The following is a 21,983-nucleotide window of genomic DNA, read 5'->3' on the forward strand; positions in this document are numbered from 1 at the left end:
AAATGTTGTCAAATGTACATTGTTTAAAGTCAGTGCTACTACCAAGGTATATGGAGGATGAGGGATGTTTGATCATAAGTCTGTGTATCCTGTGACTCCACTTTCTTAAGGCTCTGAAGTAAAGAACTGGGAGGTAGTACATGTCAGGAGGCAGCCAGCTGCCTGCTGATGGTGAGTAGTAAGGGGAAAACTGGCTGAGCAGGAGCACATAGAACTACTTGGGGCGAAACTTGGAGAAGATTGCAAGGCTACAAACGAGGGAGAATAATGAACAGCACTGTGAGCATGTAAGCTGCTTCCACACTCTACTGTCTCTTTGCCCTTTCTCATAGTCACCACTTCCTTTCTCACACAGCGGAATCCATATATGTCACACAGTTACTTTGCTTCAGTTTACATATCGTTGAATCAGTTATCTCAAATTTGGATGTTTGAGAGTGTTACTGAAGTCGTCTGGTGCATAAAGCAGCATAAAAATAGACCTTTCTTCAGTGTATTCAGAAAGAAAGGCATTTCAGGCAAGCAGAATTATTAATTGACTTATCATAAATATAAAGAAAAAAATAGGGCAGCATTTTGGAACAAATATAAGCAGATGCACATATTGAAGGGCATAAACCAATGACCGGTATGAAGAAAAGTCTCCCCTATCCAGTTGCATACTGTAAAAGTTTGCTTGAACTGGCAAGTATCAGAACATGTATGGAACTTGGTGGACTGCTACTCTGAGTATTTGGTATGTTTTTTAAAGTTACACACATATTCTTGATGATTTAAAATGCTTAATGTTTCTTAATAGCTTTTAAATCATTCAACTTTATTTCTAAGACAGAAAGTCCTGTCCTCCCCCCTCCCCCCCAAAAAAAAGGTTTGTATGCTGCTTGCTGAACCAGGTAGGTAGGTTTCCTCTGGGATTATTAATCATATTTGTTAACAGTACCAAAAAGCCAAGAATGACGATTGCCACTTTAATTCCCACTTCTTTTGCTACTTGCTTCAAGGTAGCAAAATTATTTTCCTTTGTATGGTTGTGGACATGCTGTCCCAGTCTGTGTACATTTTCTTCATGTAAAAGGCATGCTAGTATTTTGAAAGACATGGATGGAATAAATTCATTTTTGCATAGATGACTAGTGTACTATGTCTTCTATACGTTGCTTAAGAATTGTTTAAATCTGTAACCAAAACTAGCTATATCCTATCTACATAGTCAAGTGGAAATGTGAGGCTGAGGTAGTTTTTGTGTGCCCAATATGGTATGTTTTATCAGCTTCTGGTTGAAAGATGAAAATGGGCCACAGAGTCTTCAGATGGAAATTTGCAAACCTCTAAGAATACAGAAGATAATAGTTTTGAATAAGAAGACATATATAAATTCATGTTCCAGTAACTGTGCGGTATACCAGATGTTTTGTGTAGTATTAACTTATTCTTTCAAAACAAAAACTGTGTATTTCTAAGTCCCATCTATGCCAGTTTCTTTACTTTTTTTGAGAGCTTTGTTCAGTGAATATATACAGTCTTCCCTTCTTTTACTTATAAGTCAAATAGAAATCAAGAAACTTCTCATGCTGTATTCCAGAAGTCCTTCAAGGTGTAATTCAGCATTTCTTCCAAATGTGTATATAACATGCTTTCTTTGAGGCCAAGACCTTATTGTATATATACACATAAATACATAAATATATATATATCTATACACAAAACACATTGTATATAAAAAGATAATGTATTTACATAAGGGCCTTTAGTATCAAAACTAACAAAAATGATAAATATCTGTAGTTATAAGTAGATAAGGAATGGTGGAACAAGGTCATTGATTTGTTGATTTGTCTACATTATGGAAAGGAACCAAATTTTCAGGTAACTGCTAAACTGCAATTTCTTTAACCCTAAAGCCATATGATATGGAAATTCTAATTTATTCACACTAAGAAGTGCATATCAAATTTTAAGACATTTCTTAAAGTTTAAAAACCCAAGGCATATAATATATCTAGCAGAATAGATCATTGTAATATTTAAGATTACTCTTCATCATTCAGCAACAATAACTGGAAAATAAATACTATAAGACCTATCCGCAAACAAAATCTACTTTCTGCTCATCTTGCTTCCTGCTTGGAACCCTATTTCTTTCAGTAAAACTCCCTGAATGAGTGAAATCAGATTTGATCCTCATGGACTAAACATGAAAGAATAAGCTGTATTTTTTTGTTGCTGTTTTCCCTGAGCTATGAATGTATTAACAATGTATTTTTTAAAAGAAATTAATTATCTAAAACTAGTATTGGACAAAAATCTTAGTGGCAAATGCCTTATGGGTGAAACTCACTACTTTAGCTGTCAGTATTTCATTTGTGTAGGTATCTTACATACCATATTCCCTGCCTCTGAAAATGAGCTTGGGAAGGTAATATACTTTTAAAGTTAGGTATGTTTATTTAACAACTGATACCTAACAATGCATTTTGAAACTTGTTCAGACCTTTTTGGTGAAGCATGCATGAGCTGATAATTTTCCTTTTTAAAAATGTCAACCACAATATTGTGAAAAACATCAGTTAGTTTATCTGATTTTTTTTTTTAAGGTGAGGCTCAGAGGTACATTAAGTAATTTTTTATTTTTTCCTCAGTTTTCCTCTCTTCCAATATATAAGACAAGAAAAAAGTGAGATTTTTGTGATCCTTTGTGTTGTTCCTCCTTAGAAACATTGTAAAGTAATATTTGTTATAGATGTGTGGTTTATAGTGAATTGAAGATTCATGAATGGGTTTATGGGATGCAAGCATCCCCACTGGCAGATGTTCTGGAGGAACTTCTGTGATAGGACGTCCTTTTCATTTTTTTTTTTTTTCTGTTACTGGATTCAGTTAATCAACATTTCCATTAGGAGGGCAGTTTTTCTTGTATTCTAATTTTTTACCTAGTTTAATTGTGATTGGTGACCTGCAAATACTAAAAACAAACCTAGCAGACATGTCTGACATCTCTTTCTCAGGAAGTGTAAGCTTACATAATTATTGTTTTTTTTTCTTTAAAAGGTCACGGATTCCCCAGCAGATGTAGCAGAAAGAGCAGACAGAATTATTACCATGCTGCCTTCTAGTCCCAATGCGATAGAAGTTTACACAGGAGCAAATGGAATTCTAAAGTAAGAATTTTTTGTAGTTTGGAGAATTCCCACTCCTACTCAAGGCTGTATTACATTGTTTGTCAGATGGTTCCTGTAACCTTGCTTTGCCTTCAGGGCACTTAACTTGATGTTCTCCTCTGTTTTGTCACTATTAATATTTCTAGTGACTTGAGTTCTCTTAAACTGTGCTTGCTTTTCAATGGCTTTTGGCTGAAGTCTTAATTTTATTTTCAGTAGAATAATAATTTATGTGAATTTGAGACAACTGACTATTATCTACCTTCTCACTTGCATGCTTCTTTTACCATAATGTAATGTACTGCAGGCAAGTATAGCTGGAGTATTTGCTGGCAACAATTATTTGCTCAAATACTTTTTTCTTTAATTTGAAATCCTATAAATTAAATGTTCTGAAGAGATGCAACTGTGTCTCATGGTATTAACGTGCATTGACATAGAATAGCTGACAAGGTTTTATTGATTTCTACTCTTATTGTCTATTACACAAGAAAATATCTAAAGAGTTTGTTTAATGTGAAACAGTGTTTTTTAACTTTTGTGGAGGGATTTCCACTCACCCTAAAATCCATAGTTTGCAGAATTCTCATATTCAGAGTTTCTGGACTTGCCAAATTAAAAAATAAATAGTATTTAAAAAGTTCTTCCGGCCATGAGTGCACTGGTCCTGGCAGGCTGACTAAGCCTACTCAATACCTCTGTCTGAGGATCATGTAGGACCTTACTGCTATGCAGGATAACAATGTAGAGGAAGAAACATATAGAAGACAAAAGTACAGTAGATTGTCTAAAACCAATGATGTCTTTTTTAGGTATTGATTGTAGGCGATATTAAGGTGCAATGATAAGAAAATGAAATAGAGGAGAGGGATTTCTATTCTTCTTGCAATATAGGAAATAATAGTTGCTTCCTTCCCTTACTGTCCATCGTTTAATTCCTCACAAAGTAGGACTGAGCAGATCTCAGTATCCATAGCTTAGGCACTTCAGGAAAGATGGGTAATTAGATCAGTTGGACAAAGCTGGGGAAACAGCTGCAGGAGAATTGTATCCAGGATGGTGGTGCTTTGAAGACCAATTGACAGTACTTACTGGTATAATACAGCTAGTTAATCTTTTGAGTACCTAGATGTGGAAAATACTGCGGGGAACAGAGGATGTAGAAAGCAGTCCTGTGCTGTTGCATTTTCTCAGCCTCCATATGCAAGAGAAGGAAGTGTAATTTGACAGTAGTGGTTAATTGTCGCTCTGAGTGACCTGACCCTTGGTGACTGGTTTGACTTCCATCATTTTCTGAAGCTTTTTAAGCTTTACTGAAGAAAACATTGATGCTCTGAGGTGTTTAAGGGTTAACTTAGTGTGGTGGGTTGAACTTGGTTGGACGCCAGGTGCCCACCAAAGCCGCTCTATCACTTCCCTTCTCAGCTGGAGAGGGAAGAGAAAAATGTAAGGAGAAGCTTGTGGGTTGAGATAAGGACAGGGAGAGATCATTCAGCAGTTACCGTTGCGGGCAAAACAGACTCAACTTGGGGAAATTAGTTTAATTTATTGCCAATCAAAATCAGAGTATGATAATGAGAAAATAAGACCAAATCTCAAAACACCTTCCTCTTACCCCTCCCTTCTTCCTGGGCTCAACTTTACTCCTGAATTCTCTACTACCTCCCCCCCGAGTGGCACAGAGGGACGAGGAGTTGGGGTTGCTGTCAGTTCATCACGGGTTGGTTTCTGCTGCTCCTCCATGATGGTAGGACTCATGCTCTTCCGCTACTTCAGCATGGAGACCCTCCCACAGGACACATTTCTTCACGAACTTCTCCAACATGAGTCCTTCCCACAGGCTGCGGTTCTTCACGAACTGCTCCAGCCTGAGTCCCTTCCATGGGGTGCCGTCCTTCAGGAACAGACAGCACCAGCATGGATCTCCTGCGGGGTCACAAGTCCTGCCAGGAGCCTGCTCCAGTGTGGGCTTCCCACGGGGTCACAAGCTCTTTGGGGCATCCACCTGCTCTGGCGTGGGGTCCTCCATGGGCTGCAGGTGGAGATCTGCTCCAGCGTGGAGCTCCATGGGCTGCAGGGGGACAGCCGGCCTCACCGTGGTCTTCACCCCGGGCTGCAAGGGAATCTCTGCTCCGGCATCTGGAGCACCTCCTGCCCTTCCTTCACTGACCTTGGTGTCTGCAGAGCTGTTTCCCTCACATGTTCTCACTCCTCTCTCCAGCTGCAAATGCTGCGTGCCAGTTTTTTTTCCCCTTCTTAACACTGTTATCTCAGAGGCGCTACCACCGTCACTGATGGGCTCGGCCATGGCCAGCAGCGGGTCCGACTTGGAGCCAGCTGGCATTGACTCTGTTGGACACAGGGGAAGCTTCTGGCAGCTTCTCACAGAAGCCACCCCTGCACCCCCCACCACTAACAAAACCTCACCACACAAACCCAATACACTTAGTCATCCGGCTGTGTTACCAAGGAGCTTGTGCCACTGCTCCTGGTTCTCAACATAAGGGGAGATGATTCAGTACTCTATCTGCCACACTGGTTTTCATCTGTGTGTGTTCAAACTACCTGCAGCAGCTCATCCCTTCTGTGAAAAAGCACAAGTTCTCTTTATGTGGCACTGTGTGAATCTGGAGCTACAGTGGGGTCCACAACTGCATGTATATGTTGAGAGACTATTTCCAGCAATCTAGGTAATTCATTCAGTGAAATTCACTCTACTGCCAACAGCACGCAGGGTGCAGTGAGGCTCTTCAGCTATCATGTGTAGCTTTAAATTACTCACCTTTTTATGACTGAAAAATTATGTTGTTTGATTTCATGGTGTTTGCTGGTCCAGTGGACATTAAATCATGGTGCAATTGAATGGAAAGAGGGATAAAAATATAATAAATTTTTTATTGTTGAGGATATTAAAAAAAATTTACTTTAATTGCATTCCTTTAAATGCATTTCTAAAACATATACAGCTTTTTGTGTTCTACAGTTTGAGATACAATTCTTCTACCTAAACTTAAGTAGCTATCAGTGGGAAAACTTAACATTTTTCTCCATGCTTTGCTTTAAATCTGCAGTGGGCTTTTGTGGTGTTAGTTATGGTGTTTAGTTATGACCTTTATGTAGAATAAATTGTAGCAATGATTAAAAATGCAGTCAGGCTATTCTGATAAGAACTTAAGATATTGTATATATATAGAAAGAAAATTGTATTGTTATGTATGAAATTTTAGGCTGTATCAACATTTAGTTAAGTTGCTTAGAATTTTAGATGATCTGTATATGATATATTGCTCAAGTTTGTATAATGGCAGGTTTTCCTAGCGCACCCTTTTTGTGTAATTTTTTTATAATAGTGTTTAAGAAGAATATCTTTTTTTGTGTTCAGGTTTTGTTGTGTTTTGAGGCATTCAAAACTATGTAGTATACATACTCAGAAGTACACATATGAAGCAGATCTTGCTCAATAGAGTTTAAAACTGTTGTTACTGTACCAAAAAGTGTCTGTAAATTTACCATGCTGAGGAAAGCCAGTGCCATGGTAACAGTTGCAGATGTCTTGTGCAACAAATATTTAATAATTAATCTTTATTTTAGGAAAGTGAAGAAAGGCTCATTACTAATAGATTCCAGTACTATAGACCCTGCAATTTCAAAAGAATTGGCCAAGGCAGTTGAAAAAATGGGAGCTGTTTTCATGGATGCCCCAGTTTCTGGAGGTAAGTCTTCATTAAGAGTTTACCTCATATTGGACATGTTATCTCTTTGTTTGCAATCTCAGTCACCAATTTGTACCTGTTGCTTTTCTTTGCTATATATACAGTATTCTTTTTTTTATTGTTCCATTACATTAAAGAAATATATGTTATTTTAGGAATATTTTTAGGTTTTAGGAATATGCTTTTGTGTTAGACTTGCAGAAACTGAGCTTTCATCTGGTATGGTACAGTGGTCCTTTTAATTTAACTTCTTCAGAAAGTTGTGTTTTTATGCAGGTATTCACTCTCTCCAGTCTCGATCTGTTTCTGTTGGGGAAAGACTGTTACCATTAGCCAGTTCTGCTGCTTTTTCATTAATTAAATAGGAGAGAAGGAGGGGGGGAAGAAAGGATTTCACTGTCAGGAAAAAGCAGAGCTTTCTTCTGGTTTTATCACAGTTGAAGAATGGGGGTGATATTTGTCTATTCTTGAAGTTGCTAACTATTGATCTCTTGAGTATTTCATCTCTTGTAAGAAATAATACAGAGCAGGGTCATCTTTCATTTTGTGGACAGAGGAGAGCAGAAGCATAAAATTAAGGTTTTGAAAAGAAAACCATAGCTGATTGTTACTATCGTTGAATTCTTCTCTAAAACCCCTAGAATTAGAAGGTGAGGAAACCCCATTTTGTGTGGAAAAATCTTGGGTTTTTTACAATCCATTCTAAAAATTAATGTAAGTGGCATCATGAGAATTCTTTATTTTCCTGTCATTAATAAGGTAATTCAGAGAGTTATACCTGAAAGAGGATAAAAATGCAAAGGGTAGGAGAGAATTTGGCCCTCCAGAGTTTGTCAAAGGTATCATGCACAATCTGGAAAGGGCATAGGCTGAATTTCAGATTATGAAGATGAGTGTGGGTGAGGAGCAAAAACTAACCATCTTTTTCATTTTCCACTGAAAACTAAGGCAGGATTTGGCTATACACTAGAAGCCAAAATTTTCATCCACATTCTAATGTGAACAGAAAGGAAGACCCAGGTAGGAGATACTGAACAATACAATGGGGAGGACACGATTCTTGCTTCCTAGCCAAAATATTAGTCCTTGTTTTATAAAGTTAGGTAACTTGTCAGCCTGTGAATAAAAAAATACAGAAGAAAGTATGTTGTGGGTGGATTATATATCTATCTGATCCTTTTCTAAACACAGCATGGCCTTCTACTTATCGGTTGGGCAATTCTGACATCTTTTATGTAGTTGTTTTCAATCCCTTTCCTCCGAATATGTTGTTTACCTGGGAGAATTATTTACTTTTTGGAAATGTCTCTGATCATTTTTACCTATAAGTTTTTGCTTTAAGGCTGACTGTGCTATAACTACAAAGAAAGAAAGTTTGATTCCAAAATAACTCTAGCTGTTTTGGGGGCTTTGTTCCTTGAGAAAATGGTAATGCCAAGACTGGGTTAATACAATAACATACAGTTGACTAGTCTGAATACAAATGGCTTTTTTGATGTTAGTTGTTTATCTGAATACAAATTATTTGGTGTTTAGTGTCAGTTACAGATTGAGTGGTATTCTGAAGGAGAGGGAAACAATTGATAGTTAGCTTTCTTGAATTCAAAGGAGCATTCTGTACAAATCATGTTTAAAGTGGGCAGTTACTAGGAATTTGGAGAAGTTAAATATGTTAGAAAAAGCTTTAATGTTATGCTGTGTTCTTTCCATCTTTCAGGACCCAACACATCATGTTTTGGGGGTATTTTTGTACATCCTAACTGCATTGTCTGCCTTTAGACAAAACTCTAAATGGAGAAGTACGCTCAGCTCTCTAGAAATTGGCAGGCATTATTCTGTTGCTGTGTAATGCAACAGACTTGGCGGGAGTGTGAGGGAGGGTGTTTGTGGGATGCAGTGAAGGGGAAGAGGAAGTAGCATGCCTGAACTGTTGTGTTTAGACCTGTTTACTAGCTGTTATTGGCAGACAATTCCACTTGTGTATTTAAGCATTTGGGTGTTGCCTGATGGACACTAATGTTCATCTGCGCTATGAACAAGTTATTTCACAAAATAAATAATATTTTGAAAATTGTTTGGTCTATAAACCTTACGGAGAAATAGTGGTGATTTTAATCCTGTCTTGGCATTGCAAATGATGTATCTTAAGGCCTAGCATTAGGGCCAGATTTTAGTGGCTTGTCTGCAGCCTTACCCATGAAATATTCTTTCCCTTGATCTTTTTCAGATGGGCCTGTGCACCAATGTTGTAGTGCTGTCTTCTTCATATGATTGGCCTACAGCATTTACTTGCAGTTTACAGTCAGGACCCATTAAATGGAAGTTGATGCAGCAAGTTACCATAGTGTTACTTTGTATTAACTGACTTTGGAAAATACTTCTCATCCCAGTAGTTGCATGCAGATTATGCTGCTAATGCTGTCTAGAGATAGCAATCGCTTTACCCTGGGATTAGGATCTCTTGCAGGTCCATCCACATGAGAAAGTTGTGTCGCAGTTCCCAGTGCTGCCCTGATTTGTGAGCTCTTTGTGAGCATATGACAAATGAGGAAAGATCTTCAAAAATCCATGTTTATTTAATTTATTTTTTTAAATCTAGAGGAGTAAATTTATCTTTTTGTGAAGATTGTATTTTGCATCTTTGTATGTGTGAAAGGCTTTTAAAGCACACATTATGACAGAAGCTGTCATATTTAAAACTGACTTCTGTTGGCACTGAAGACACTACTGGCTGAGTAAAGGATCTAAATTTAGCTTTTAAGAATTGTGTCAAGTTTGTCCTCCCACTGATTTCACTGAAAGTATGATACAGATTCTCACCTTGCAATCCAGAGCAAACTTTACTAGTGGTTTCACTGATGCTGCTGTAACATTTCTCTCTTTTTAATTCAGTATACAAAATATGCATTGTCTAAAGTACAGTGGGTGAACTTTTTTTTTTCTGATGTGATGCTTTCTTTATTGTAAGCATTGTTAGTGTTCACATAATTTTGTGTTCAGACCTTTTCAACTTTTGTTGCCCTTCCACTGACTCCTGAAATTATATCAGCTCCACTTCTGCTTAAAATATGTTGTACTGCATTCTGCTGAAATTTCACAAAAAGATGTGACAGCTTGATTTGCTTTTCTGTTTTTGGAAGTACAGATAAACTGCTTTCAGTTCTTTTGTGAGTATGGTTCTTGAGATCCGATAATGCAACTTAGGTACATCTTTCCCCTCACTGTCTACTTTAGCTGAGATAGCTGTCAATAAAAAAGTCACACTGCTAATTGTTAATAAGAGCTGTCATGTAGAGAACTGTAGTCATGCTAAAATGGTAATAAACAGTAGAATAAAACATTTTTTGTAGTAACTGTGGGCTGGAGCTGGTTAGAAAAGGTTGGAGTTTCTATTCCAACTGTCATTTCAAACTGTTTCATCTTATAGTACTACTTCCATAAGCTCCATACAACCATTAGGTGATGGAAAGAATATTAGTAGTAACACTGACAAATTGAGACTTTGGCTCTCTGGTAATGTAAAGTAAAATGTGAGTCCTTGAAGGGTGAATTGCAGACTTATTCCCTGTACGGCCAGATCTGTACTTAACATGGAGCAAAGAAAAAGAATGTTTAGAAATACTGTGGAGGTCTTGTCTTTGATTTCCTTTCAAAGAGCAATATATTTCATGATTCCAGCTTTAAAAAAAAAAAAAAAAAAAGAGGTCACCTTCTCAAAACGGGAGAAGTGAATGTATTTCAATGGCATCATCAGACTGATAGCAGAGATTAAATAGGCCAAACAGAATAATTGGTGAATGTGTTTCTCTTGAACGTCGAAGGTTTACTCCAGTGTCTTTTCCAGGAGAGCAGAGGAGGGGGCCTTGCAGAAGAGTTACGACTGTGTCTGTGCACACTAATGCTTGCAAAGATGATTTGAAAGATGTTTTAAGACTAGACTAAACAATAAAAAATAACGATGAGTAGTTCAAACATTGCATCTCAGCTTGTAAGTTCTATTGTAATAAAGAAGCATCATCAATATGTTTGCTAGAATAAAGCTGGTTTAATAGACCTCTCTTTTGTTGGAAAACCTTCCTAAAGCTACATTGTAACTGACTTTCCTAGATTGTATCTGCTTTATTTCTTTGTCTTTGTGCATTTTTAGAGAATGGCAATCTTATGACTTCATGGGTGTGGAAGAATTGGTTGGTTGGTTGATTCAATGTCTCCAATTTGAGCAATTATGTACTTTTTTAATAAACAGAAGGCATGAAATAAGGAATCTCCGGTATTCAGTGGTATAGAGATTTTGTTTGGTTTTGGCTTTTTGGCCTGCTAATGCAGTCATTGGAATATCTGTTTGGATCCTTGAAACACTGTCAAGAGGAAGCAGGTTCATTAATTTAGAGCTAAGAATTCTGACCTATCCCCCTCAAGGGCATGTGGTGTTGTTGGTGAGGAAAAAATCCTGATGTTATTTCGGGATTTATACTTCTATGCTTTATTTTTAAAGCCTGAATGCATGTACTCAGAATGGCCAATGTTCTCTGTGCTTCTGGTACTGAGCGTAGCATTTTCACCTCTCTTCTTCCGCTCTTCCTCAGTTACTCCATGTCTTGCCTAATCTTTTCTTTCCTGACATGTTTCTTAATTTCTCTGTTTACATTTTTGCTAAATGCATCTGATCATATTGGTTTTTTGCGAAGTTTGTGATTTAGGGATGTTAGTGGAAATTACAATGTACAACCTTAATCTTAAAGGTAGTATGAAAAATGTTACAGAGTTATTCTGAAATTTAAATGAGGTGAAAGTAATGCAGAAAGTAACTGATAACAAAAAAGGGAAGGATCGGGTGAACTGATTTAAGGAAGTTGAAATGATAACGAAGAAATACTTTGAAATCTGAGATGCTTAAAAAGCTTCTGATTGCTAATAACTTATGTTTTAAACCATTTAACAATATTTATGATTGTCAAAATAAAGATAGTTTAATAGACTTCTTTTGCTGGTGAGAAGACGGAAAGGAACGAAGATCTTGAAAAGTTACGTACGGACAAAATGTGTATTTTGACACTGGGAAAGGCAGAAGTATAAACCCTGTGCAGAAATCAGGATGTTGGCAGCAGCTGCTATTGCAGAAGGATTAGATAGTACATTTACTGATGTGCTGACTTTGCAAGGGTATTTTTCTTCTGTGACTCTATTATGCTTTTTATTTTATTTATTTTGTTTTGTTTTATTTTATTTTATAAAGAATGCAAAAGGTAGCATAAGGCAAGGAAGAATAAACAGATTTGTTGAGAGTATCATCTAAAAATGTTCACGGGGTGGAGACAATTGTTCCTACAATGACTAAAAGGGTGGAATGGCTGGTTTTATTGAAGTATAGTGTATATTTTGGCTGTAAAACTGTGTGTAGTGTGGCCAACTAGTGACCAGTGTATACGGAAACATATCTGTCTCCATTTATTTGAAGGTGTAAAGATGAGTTATTCAGGCTGGCCCCATGGGATATAACCAGGAATAATAGTCTGGAAATTATTAAGGAAAGAAAAATGCATGCTGTGTCTACCAGGAAAAACTTCCTAACAACATTCTTCATACACTGTGGAATAATTTTCCAAAGGAGATGGCTGAAGCCAAATATCTCAACATGCTTTAAACTGTACTGGGCAAAGTGCTAGGAACTATTCTGTGGGGAAAAATCTTTTAACTGGCAGGAGGATGGCTACATGATCTAATAGGTCTTTTCCATCTCTAATGTCTACAATTCTGTTGTGTTCTCACACATGGTGTTCAAAAACAGTTAAAGGAAAACTGTCCAGATGGAAGTTAAAAATCCCTGTGGCACTCTTTGAAAAAGAGTAAGGGATAACTGCAGAATTAGAGCCAACATTCCTTTTCTCAGTAAAACTGGTTCTAATATCCATGGCTGTATGTGAGCTGTTACCACATTCCTAATAGGTGCTTTGTTTGCTTGTGGTTAAATTTGATGCTAATATATGTCTCATCCTGTCAAGTGTTCTGAGATACACAGAGTAAGAAAAATCTTCAAATTTCAGCCTGTCATAAGTCGTAGGGAAAAAAAATCAATTTAATTTCATGTTTTAAATTTTGATTGCTTCTTCTAGAGAACTTTTAAAGTTAAGGAGTTGCAGGTGGTGTTTGGAAATGTTTCTGGAATGCAGTGATGACTTTGAAGCTTTCCTACAAAGTTTGTTTCAGTTTTAAATGTTCATAGGCTTCTTTTTCTCTCTTTTTGCTCTTTCAACGGAGCCTCTTGTTCGAAGTGTGTATTTTTCATTTAGTCAAAAAACCTAGCGTGACTCCTGTGCTTGGAACAGTGCAGATGATGAGCACCAGACCTTAATAACCACCATGACTCCTTCTGAGTCCAAATTCCATACTATGCTAAATGTGGATGGCACACGTGTCGGCACCAAACCCAGCACCACGCACACGAGAGCAGGAAGTACAAACTGGAAGGCGCAGCACAGAGTAGAACTGGGAGTACACAGTGCCTGCACAGCAGCCTTCAGTCTGGGGACAGTCGCCACCAGCTACAAGCCACTGGAGGTGCCACTGGAGAAAATGCAACTTATTCTGAATTTTAATGCAAAGCAGTTGTACTTGCAATTCAGTGTTGCCTTAAACAGACTTTTTCAATCAGTGGGTGCAACTCCTGTTGTTTAAAAAAAAAAAAAGTCCAGAGAAACCTGACTTACTTAAATGGATTGGGCCACTGAAGACATAGAATTGCATGTTTTATTTTGTCTCTTACTCAGCAACGGAGATCTGCAGATCTTACACTAGACACATGAGAAGAAACGCTAACATCCTAAGTACCTGAACCAAAGTCTTACGACACATTCGTGTGTGCAAACTGCTCTGTGTTGAAGAAGACTCCTTTTTAGGCCCATTAAACACTTAAAAAATTTTATAGGAGTAAAAAACCCAAAAAACCACTGAGATGGGTGAAACCTTGCAGGCAGGGACAACTGCCTTTGTCTTGTAGTTAGGGCAGGCCTTTGAAAGTAAATTGTTGATCCCCTAAATGGCTGAATCCAGGATCAGTAGGAATGAAAGCTGATCTTCTGTTGACCCCAATCTAGATGATGCTAGTATTCTGGGTTACTTGTGTTTCCTTTTAAAGGTGATGAGCTGGACAAGGACTGGATTTATGTGTGATGATATCTGACGATCCAGAGCCATTCTAATTCACTGATCCATTGCAGAAAGTTCTCTTGTAGTGGGGGGCATCTTTATGTTTTGACAAGTGTCTTAAGTTGTTTTAATAAAAAAGGGGAGAATGTTCTAGCAGAAGTACTCCCTCTGTGCTTTAAACAGATACCTGAAAATTACCCCATGTTTACAGTGCTTACTCTAGTATTGCCTGTTGTGAGACAATTCAGTAGCTTGAGCTTTTGTCCTTAGCAGGACTGCTCCTACTTAATCCACAGAGAGCACATAGAAATAGCAAGATTTCCTAATTCTGCCTTCTCCAACCACATTTAAAAAAACATTATTTATATAATTAAATAAAAGCATAAGGGAAACAGTATTGCCTTTTACTGTTGATAAGCATTTAGAGTTCAGCTGTGAGCATACAAACTATGTAAGCGTTCACCTTTCAGTTTGTCCAACAATATTTAGTCAAGTTGGCTCACTGCTTCAATCTACTGAATTGCAGAGGACAGAGGAGGGTCATGCAGTTCCAGAGCTGAAAAAAGAGTTTTTAACCACAGTTCTCTTCATGCCAAGCACAACATAGGACCTGAAGAGAAAACAAAATGACTTACTGCACTGTATTTGACCCACAGCTTTAACCCTTAAAACTTAGTTATTGTTTTCATTCCTGTAGTTTTGCTGGGACACAGTTTATGGAATTTCCTAGAACTTAGATAGCTTTAATCTGTATCTGTTCATAAGAAGAGATAAAGGGTGACTTGACAAGAACAGAGTCACGCATGGAAATGTCACCCTAATGCTGACCCTTCAGTTTCTGTTCTTGATTCTGCAAGCAGTTGTATTTTAATTATTCTGTACTGTGGAAGAATGTTATTTGTCTGCAGTAAAATGAGGGAGAGGGAGGAAGTGTGAAACACTGTGTAAGCCTTTATTAAAACCTTTACTTACTTTAAATAAATCCACATAATGATTTGGTAGTGTCCCTTTATGTTGTTTAACTGTTAGTAAACTAATGGTTTTTTTAACGTGTAGTTTAGGTCATTGGCAACAATACTAATCTGACATGTAATTATTATCCACTTGCTTTATTTTATGTGAGTTGCTGCAAACTGTGGAAGATCCTTGTTACTCAGTAACTATACAGTTTAACCATCTGCAATCAGAAACAACACATTTTTGCTGTCATTTTGTTTTCAGTCTGTGTTTCCTTTGCTTTCTGAGAATGTATGGTGGGAATGTGTGGCATGTGGCTTGTGGCTCCTATTATATTTGCCAGCGGGGGTACAGAGAAAGTCACATTGACTTTTATCTCTGGCTGAGGAGCATACTACTTGTGTTTCATTTGTGTTAGATTTCTTGTTTTTTCTTAAAATAATGACTTTTCAGAAATCGATATAAAAGTAACTTATAGATAATTTGTACAGGTATATCACTATACGTAGTTAGCTCTTCAAACTTGGTTGATTTCTGATATCCAACATTTTTCCAGTTAAACTATTTCCCAGAATTGCTACAATTGCTAATATTCCAAAAGTAGTATTTAGGAGCAGCTAAATGTTTTTTGTCTTGAATAAGGCATTTTATATCGAGTATGCTGGAAGAATAGATATTTCCTCTCTCTTTTAAATGTTGGAGGACAATTGGAGAAAGGAATTTGTGGTAGCACTATTAGCATTTGAAACATTGTCATAATAGAGTAAACTAGGAGTATATATAGTTTTCCTATTTCTGCAGATACTCAGAATTTACATTAGTGAGGAGTTAGGGGTGATGCTGGGGCAGTGGGAGGGTTTTGTAGCGGAAGCGCTAAATGAGAAGCTGATGTGGCTTTGGCAAGCAGGAGAGTTTCCTGAGATGGAGCATCCTTTCAGCAGTCTCAGCCTGAATCGTGGGTGCCTCTGAGGGCTTCCACCCTGTCCATGGTGGAAGTTCCTGCAGAACGCACTAATAGCATCCCTTGCTGCCTCAACATATCGTGCTAAGGCGTGGGGCTTGACTGCTGCGAAACAATGCAATAAATGCCTGTCAGGCCAAAATGAACATACCTGATCACCTAAACGCATCATTCCTGTGCTAGAACAAACTGGACTATAGGAAGGTGTTTCTATTCGTGGTGCAGCAACTGGCACACCTAATAAAGAAGGTGGTGATTAATCTGTTACTGTTTGGTCACTGGCATTTTTTTCCTCCGTATTAGTATACTTAGCAATTCTTAACAATAAATGTGACTATGTGCACTTATTTAGTATGTTGCTTTCCTTAGTAGACAATTATATGAATCTTGAATGGAGCATTTTTTAGTAACTGGGTTAAAGGATTCTTAGCAGATTGAAACAGTAGGTAGCAAAGCTTGTTAAGGAGTTTTTATTTTACAAGCCCTCAAGAATTTAGAATATGGCTTGCTTTCTACTTTAAAAAGTCCAAACGTCCCTTATAGACTCCATTTCAGAGCCAGCATCAAATCTATGCTATACTTGTCTAAAAATCCAAACATGCACTCTTCGCCGTTACTGTTTACTGAATCAGAACCCTACTGTTTCCACTTGCACTGTATCTAATTTATCGTAAGTGACCACAAAAACTAAAATTATTTATATGTTGGTACCTAACAGCTCCACTATAGTTAAGGGTCTGTTGGCATTTCCATTATAAACCTTCCCTTTGAGAGGTTTATAACTTGGCGGTTTTACTTTTGCTTCAGGCTCAAATGTGCCATTTTCATCCAAGCACAAATTCTTCTACAGAATTTCATTTAAATCAGTTTGGCCATTATTTATTTTAGAATGTGTATGTTGGGGAGTGGAAGGGAACACAGTATTTAATTTTGGTTTCAGAAGCTTTTTGGTCAGACTACATAATGAAAGAAAAATGGTGCTTTTTATTTTATTTTGTAGGTATTTAACCCTTCCTTGTATGTGTCAAAGTTACTAAACCCATGCTTTTCCAGGTTGCTCCCAGTACTCATGTGCCATACATCCACTCCTACCTATGTGCCTGCCTTGCCTGCCGCTGCCCAATGACATGCTTTGAGGAAGCATCCCCTGGCTTCTGGCAGTGAAAGGTTTTTGGGGAGTAGATGCAATAACATACAGTAGATGTTCTGTTGAGAGGCCTCAAGCCAACCAGTCCAACTGAGGAACAGATGGAGATAATTGGAAAAAGACAGGCCGAATGCAGTTGTCAGTCAAATGTAACCCTGTGTGGTTAAGAGTGGCATTTCCTATGGCTCTGCCATTTCTTGTGGGATGTGTGTAAATTATTGCTTGGGTGTAGTAATCCTCAGTGTCTAAAAGTGGTGTGAGTTTCCATTTTCCCTTGCTCCTGAATGCTGAACCACAGAAGAATTTTAACTCTCTTTTAATCATAAATTCTTGCCATAGTACTGTATTTATTACACGAATTAAATTCTTGCCACACAAATAATACATATCTATAATGTTTCAGTACTAATCATGGTAACACAGTACCAGTGTTCTTTTACATCGTGGTTTAAGAATACAAAAAAGGCAAATTGTGTACAGAGAGGTAGAAGCTTTTACTAGACCAAATAATACAGCTGAAAATAGAAAACAAGTTTCTGAGTCAGTTCTTTCATCACATTGCACAAGAAGCAGTAAAGTACAATAGCTTTTTTTTTCCCCTTTGCTATTGAATTACTCACAAGTAAAACTTACTCGTTGGAAAACAAAGTGGGGAGAGCATGTGTGGTTTGGCAACTTCTTGTGTACTCATCATTTTGGAGTTTTCTGTTTTCAGGTAGTTCATGCAGATTAGTGATTGGACAAACAAGTAATAAAACTGCTTTATTGCATTTTGTGTTCTGTTTTATTAACAAGAGGGAGAAGGGAAGCACGAGTATAATTAATTATGGCAGCAGATACCAACAGCTTATGTTCAATAATGAAACATGGGTCACTGGATCCCATTGAAGCATTTGAAAGTCTTCTCCATCTTTTTTTTTTTTTCCCCTAATTCCAGATATTAATGAATTCATAAGTCAAACATTCCAAATCTTGAATGTTTTAGAGACAACTCATTTTAAATTTTATTAGTTTATTTTTAGTGTGTTGGCATTAACATTTAAAAGCACTGAAGGCTAAAACTTTAGTATATATTAAAACCTGCTATTTTCAGCTTTGGACTCTGAAAACAGAAGCTTACAGAAACAGCAAAAGTCACAAGACACGTGATTAGTTCATCACTATCAAAACTTTAATTTTAATAACATTTTCACTGGTATCCCTTCATTGCTAAGGATCAAGAAATTTAAACTATATGCAGTCATGAGGAAGAAAATCCTTGGAAGTAGCTATGCATTAGCCCATAAGAGAGCACATCTACAAAGCACCAATTCAGCATAAAACAGTTAAGCATCTACTTAAGTCCATCCATTTCAATGGGAGTTTAGTGCAAGTTGAAGAGGTGTATCCTCAGTGTCTGTTAATTGTCTGTGGGGTAATCTGGCTGTCTTATACTACTAAGTTATTATCTGTGAAACTTAAGGGTTTCAAACCACTGTGTAGAGCTGACATCCTGGTCATGATTTGGCAGGACCTTTCATGCAGTTATAAGAGAGTCATGTACATTTGGAAATATCCTTCATCCCAAATTAAACATAGAGGATTTGTTATTTGATGTCACCTAAGCTCGAGGATTTCTTGTTTGCTATTTTCAGCATCTAACCTTATTGATATATAACTTAAACCTTGTTGAAATGTAATTTATCACAATGATTTCTTCTCCTTTCTGCCTGTCTTGGAAATGGGGTGGTATTATTGTATTACAGTATTTTATGGTTACTTTCAAAGCAACGTCTCCTGAAACATGAACTTGAAGCAGAACTATGTATTTATGCTTTGCAAGTTGTTATGTTTTGTTACTACCGTATTTATGTCTCTTCAGCACAATGGCTGACATTTTAAATGCTGTCCCTTACTTCCTAACTCTCTAACTGAAGCAGAAGTAATATTTTACCCCTCCCTTCATCCGCTTTAGTACATATACTACTGTCACAGCTGGGAATGAGCATTCTTGAATCTGTCACTTAATTCTGTAACAGCTTGAGTATGATCGACACTGGCTGATGAGTAAAACACATTTTTAAAATTCCAGTTGTTGTCTTGGATTGCCAATAACAAAATATACAGGATTTGTGGGGAGGCAAAGAGAACTGGAGAAAGTTTATTAGTTGGAAGGTACTTGTCTGTAAGTACCTGACATAGACTGCAGTTGCAGAAGAAGCTACCAGGAGTATTTTTTTAATTTATACGTAGCTTTAGTGTAGAGTCGTAACTGTTCCTAATGCTCATGTATGTTGCTGAAACCACTGAACTTTGTCTGCAACCTTGCCCAGTGTTATCAGAATATGTACCTGTACTGACAGCTCTCGCTAGGAAGGTATCTACCCGCCCTTGGTCACCTGCATGCGTTGCTTCAATTGGATCTGAACTTCCCATGCTAAGAATGTGTTTCCTAAGGGCCCTATAACTTGGATACCTTAGAACTTTTGGGAGTTAATTTGTGCAGCCCGTCATTACTTTGCCTCCCTAATCCGATAGTTCCTATGAAAGCCAACAAATTTAATTGTCAATATGAGTAAGTACTCACTATGATGAGATAGAACTCTGTAGTTTTTATGTGTTTAAATAAACTGCATGGAAATCAAGGGTAAGGAGGGGGAAAATTAGGGTGGAGAAATCACAGTTCAGGTGTGAAGGCCCTATTTGTAAGTGTTGCACAGAGGCTTTCAACATTTTTCTTTTCCTTAAAAAACAAACAAAACCAAACAAACTAAAAATGGCCAGAAATATGTAAACATACTCCCCAAAAAACAGTCCCTGATTTTCTTTTCATGTGTTAATTTTCATATATTTGTGGAAACTTCTGTAATTTTTCCCAGTATTTAGAAATCGTCGATATAGGCTTACACTTCCCTGTGTTTTAGTGTACATGTTCACTATAGAAGGATTTTCAAAAGTGCACAAAATATATTACATGCAGGTGTTCCTATTAAGTCAAACGGGAGATTATTTCAAAAAATACAACCTGTGGCTTAAATTTGAAGTTACAGGAAAAACATACAATAATTCTATCGTATCTAATTGATGATGGTGGAAATGCTATCAACAGATGTAAATGACTGCTGCCCCTTCTAACATATGAGAGACTAATTTATATTATTACAACAATACAGTATAATCATATGACTTTATATGAATTATGATGTTTTTATTAGTAATTATTAACTATTAATACTGAATGTTTCATTTTCTCCTTCCTCTTTCCATTGACTCCATGTACAGCTTAGCCAGCCAGCACTTCCGTATTGTGAGCTTCTTAATGAGCAGAGATGTTGCAAAATTAGTTTTATGAACTTTTTTCTTGTTTCCCTAGTACTGTAGTGTCTTTTAGATCTCTTATTCTTGTGGAAAAGTAAATAAGGAATGCTAAGCCAGATACTTGGCCTACAACTGGCATAAGGGTTTCTTTTCTCTACCTTGCAATGACCTTAACTTGACCTAAAATTACTAGTTTCTGTAGGGATTGCAATGGCTCAGGCTCAGAAAGGTTCTTGTCTGTCACTTGGTGGTTGCTTCATGTGCGTGTATGTGTTTTAAATTGTCTGTACTATAACTTCCTACGAAGACAGAAAAACTAGTTTCACATATTTTAATGCAATTTGAATTAAACTGCGTCCATATACTCAGTGGAGCAGGAGAGACATCTAGATACTGCCTTTTTCTTTTTAAAGAATATATGCTGGAGATGTAGTAGCTTTAAGATATGTCTGTCTGTTTCATTACAAATCTATTTAAAATACTAATCATAATTCATGTTCCCTCATTCTTTCCACATTTAGGGGTGTTACCTGGGTTTGGAATAGCCAGCTGTCTCAAACACTATCCGCATTTTTAAAGGAATAAGAAGTCTTGGCAGACACTGGAACAATTAATTGGCTTTTTCAGCCAAGTCAGGTTAGGAAAGTATTTTGCGGGGTGGGGGCCGGGTGGGAGGGGAATACAACCTCCTGGTTTCAAGTTTGAGTTCTGTTAACCCTTTAGGAATGGTAGTCAGACTTTTTGCTAAGCACAGTTCTCAATCTCTGACATTTGTAAGATTTATTTCTTAAGTGAAAAGATTCTAAACTAAATACACAGGACAAATATGTTTTATTAGGAGGAGATGCCTGGGATGAGGTGGCAAGTGCTGAATCTAAACATGATGGTTAAAATCTCTTCTAAATAAGCATTAGAATCTGTATTAAAGAACTCTAACTTCCTCCAATGTATGTAATTCTAGAACAGAAGAAGAAGGAAGGTGACATCTGAGGCACAGAATGATGCTATCTTTCCATTGAGTTAGGATAAAATATTTTGGTGTTGGACTTGCTCAGCGCATTCCACACCTTGACTTAACCACAGATGCTTAGTTAGTATGTAATTCCCAGCTCCATAGTTATACTTCTTTTCATTCTAAAACCATAACAAGTACTAAACACCAAATTTTAATTACATGTATGTCTTTGCATTCCTGAAATCTTTTTTTTTTTAAGTACTGGAATTGTTACGCAGTCTGTTTTCCACAATTCTGTGTACTTTTGGTGCCAATGAATCAATTTATGGCAAAGAATTTCCAACACAGTTGCCTTTAACAGTTGGATGCTCTTGTTCCGAAGACTGTTTGTTTGTTTGTTTGTTTGTTTCAGTTGTCCTTTGTGGAGTAAACTACTAGTAGTTTAGACTGGAAACTGTAAAGTTAAACTTTTTGGAATCGTTACTGCCCCAAGTGGGAATATAAACCATATTGAACAAAATTTATTTAGCCTATTAAAAAGTCAGCCTAAAACTACATTTAATTAGTTTACACTATTACATCACTTCTAGTGGGGAGTAGAACTTATGCAGAGTAAAAGGAGCTCTATCAGGTGAGCTGACTGTGGCCC

At 37.2% G+C, this 21,983-nt stretch overlaps 1 protein-coding gene across 2 annotated transcripts in view; it reads left to right on the forward strand.

Moving 5' to 3' along the window:
- HIBADH (3-hydroxyisobutyrate dehydrogenase) overlaps positions 1-21,983 on the forward strand; it is a gene marked incomplete at both ends in the record, with an annotated part of 86,121 nt that overhangs the window by 10,354 nt on the left and 53,784 nt on the right. For both annotated transcript variants that reach the window (XM_082015533.1, XM_082015534.1), the window contains 2 exons: positions 3,049-3,158; positions 6,750-6,871. In XM_082015533.1, coding sequence (XP_081871659.1) covers positions 3,049-3,158; positions 6,750-6,871 — 232 coding nt within the window. The remainder of the gene's footprint in view (positions 1-3,048; positions 3,159-6,749; positions 6,872-21,983) is intronic.

This window comes from Phaethon aethereus (assembly GCF_964289735.1).
Source record: "Phaethon aethereus genome assembly, chromosome: 2".
Lineage (NCBI taxonomy): Eukaryota > Metazoa > Chordata > Aves > Phaethontiformes > Phaethontidae > Phaethon > Phaethon aethereus.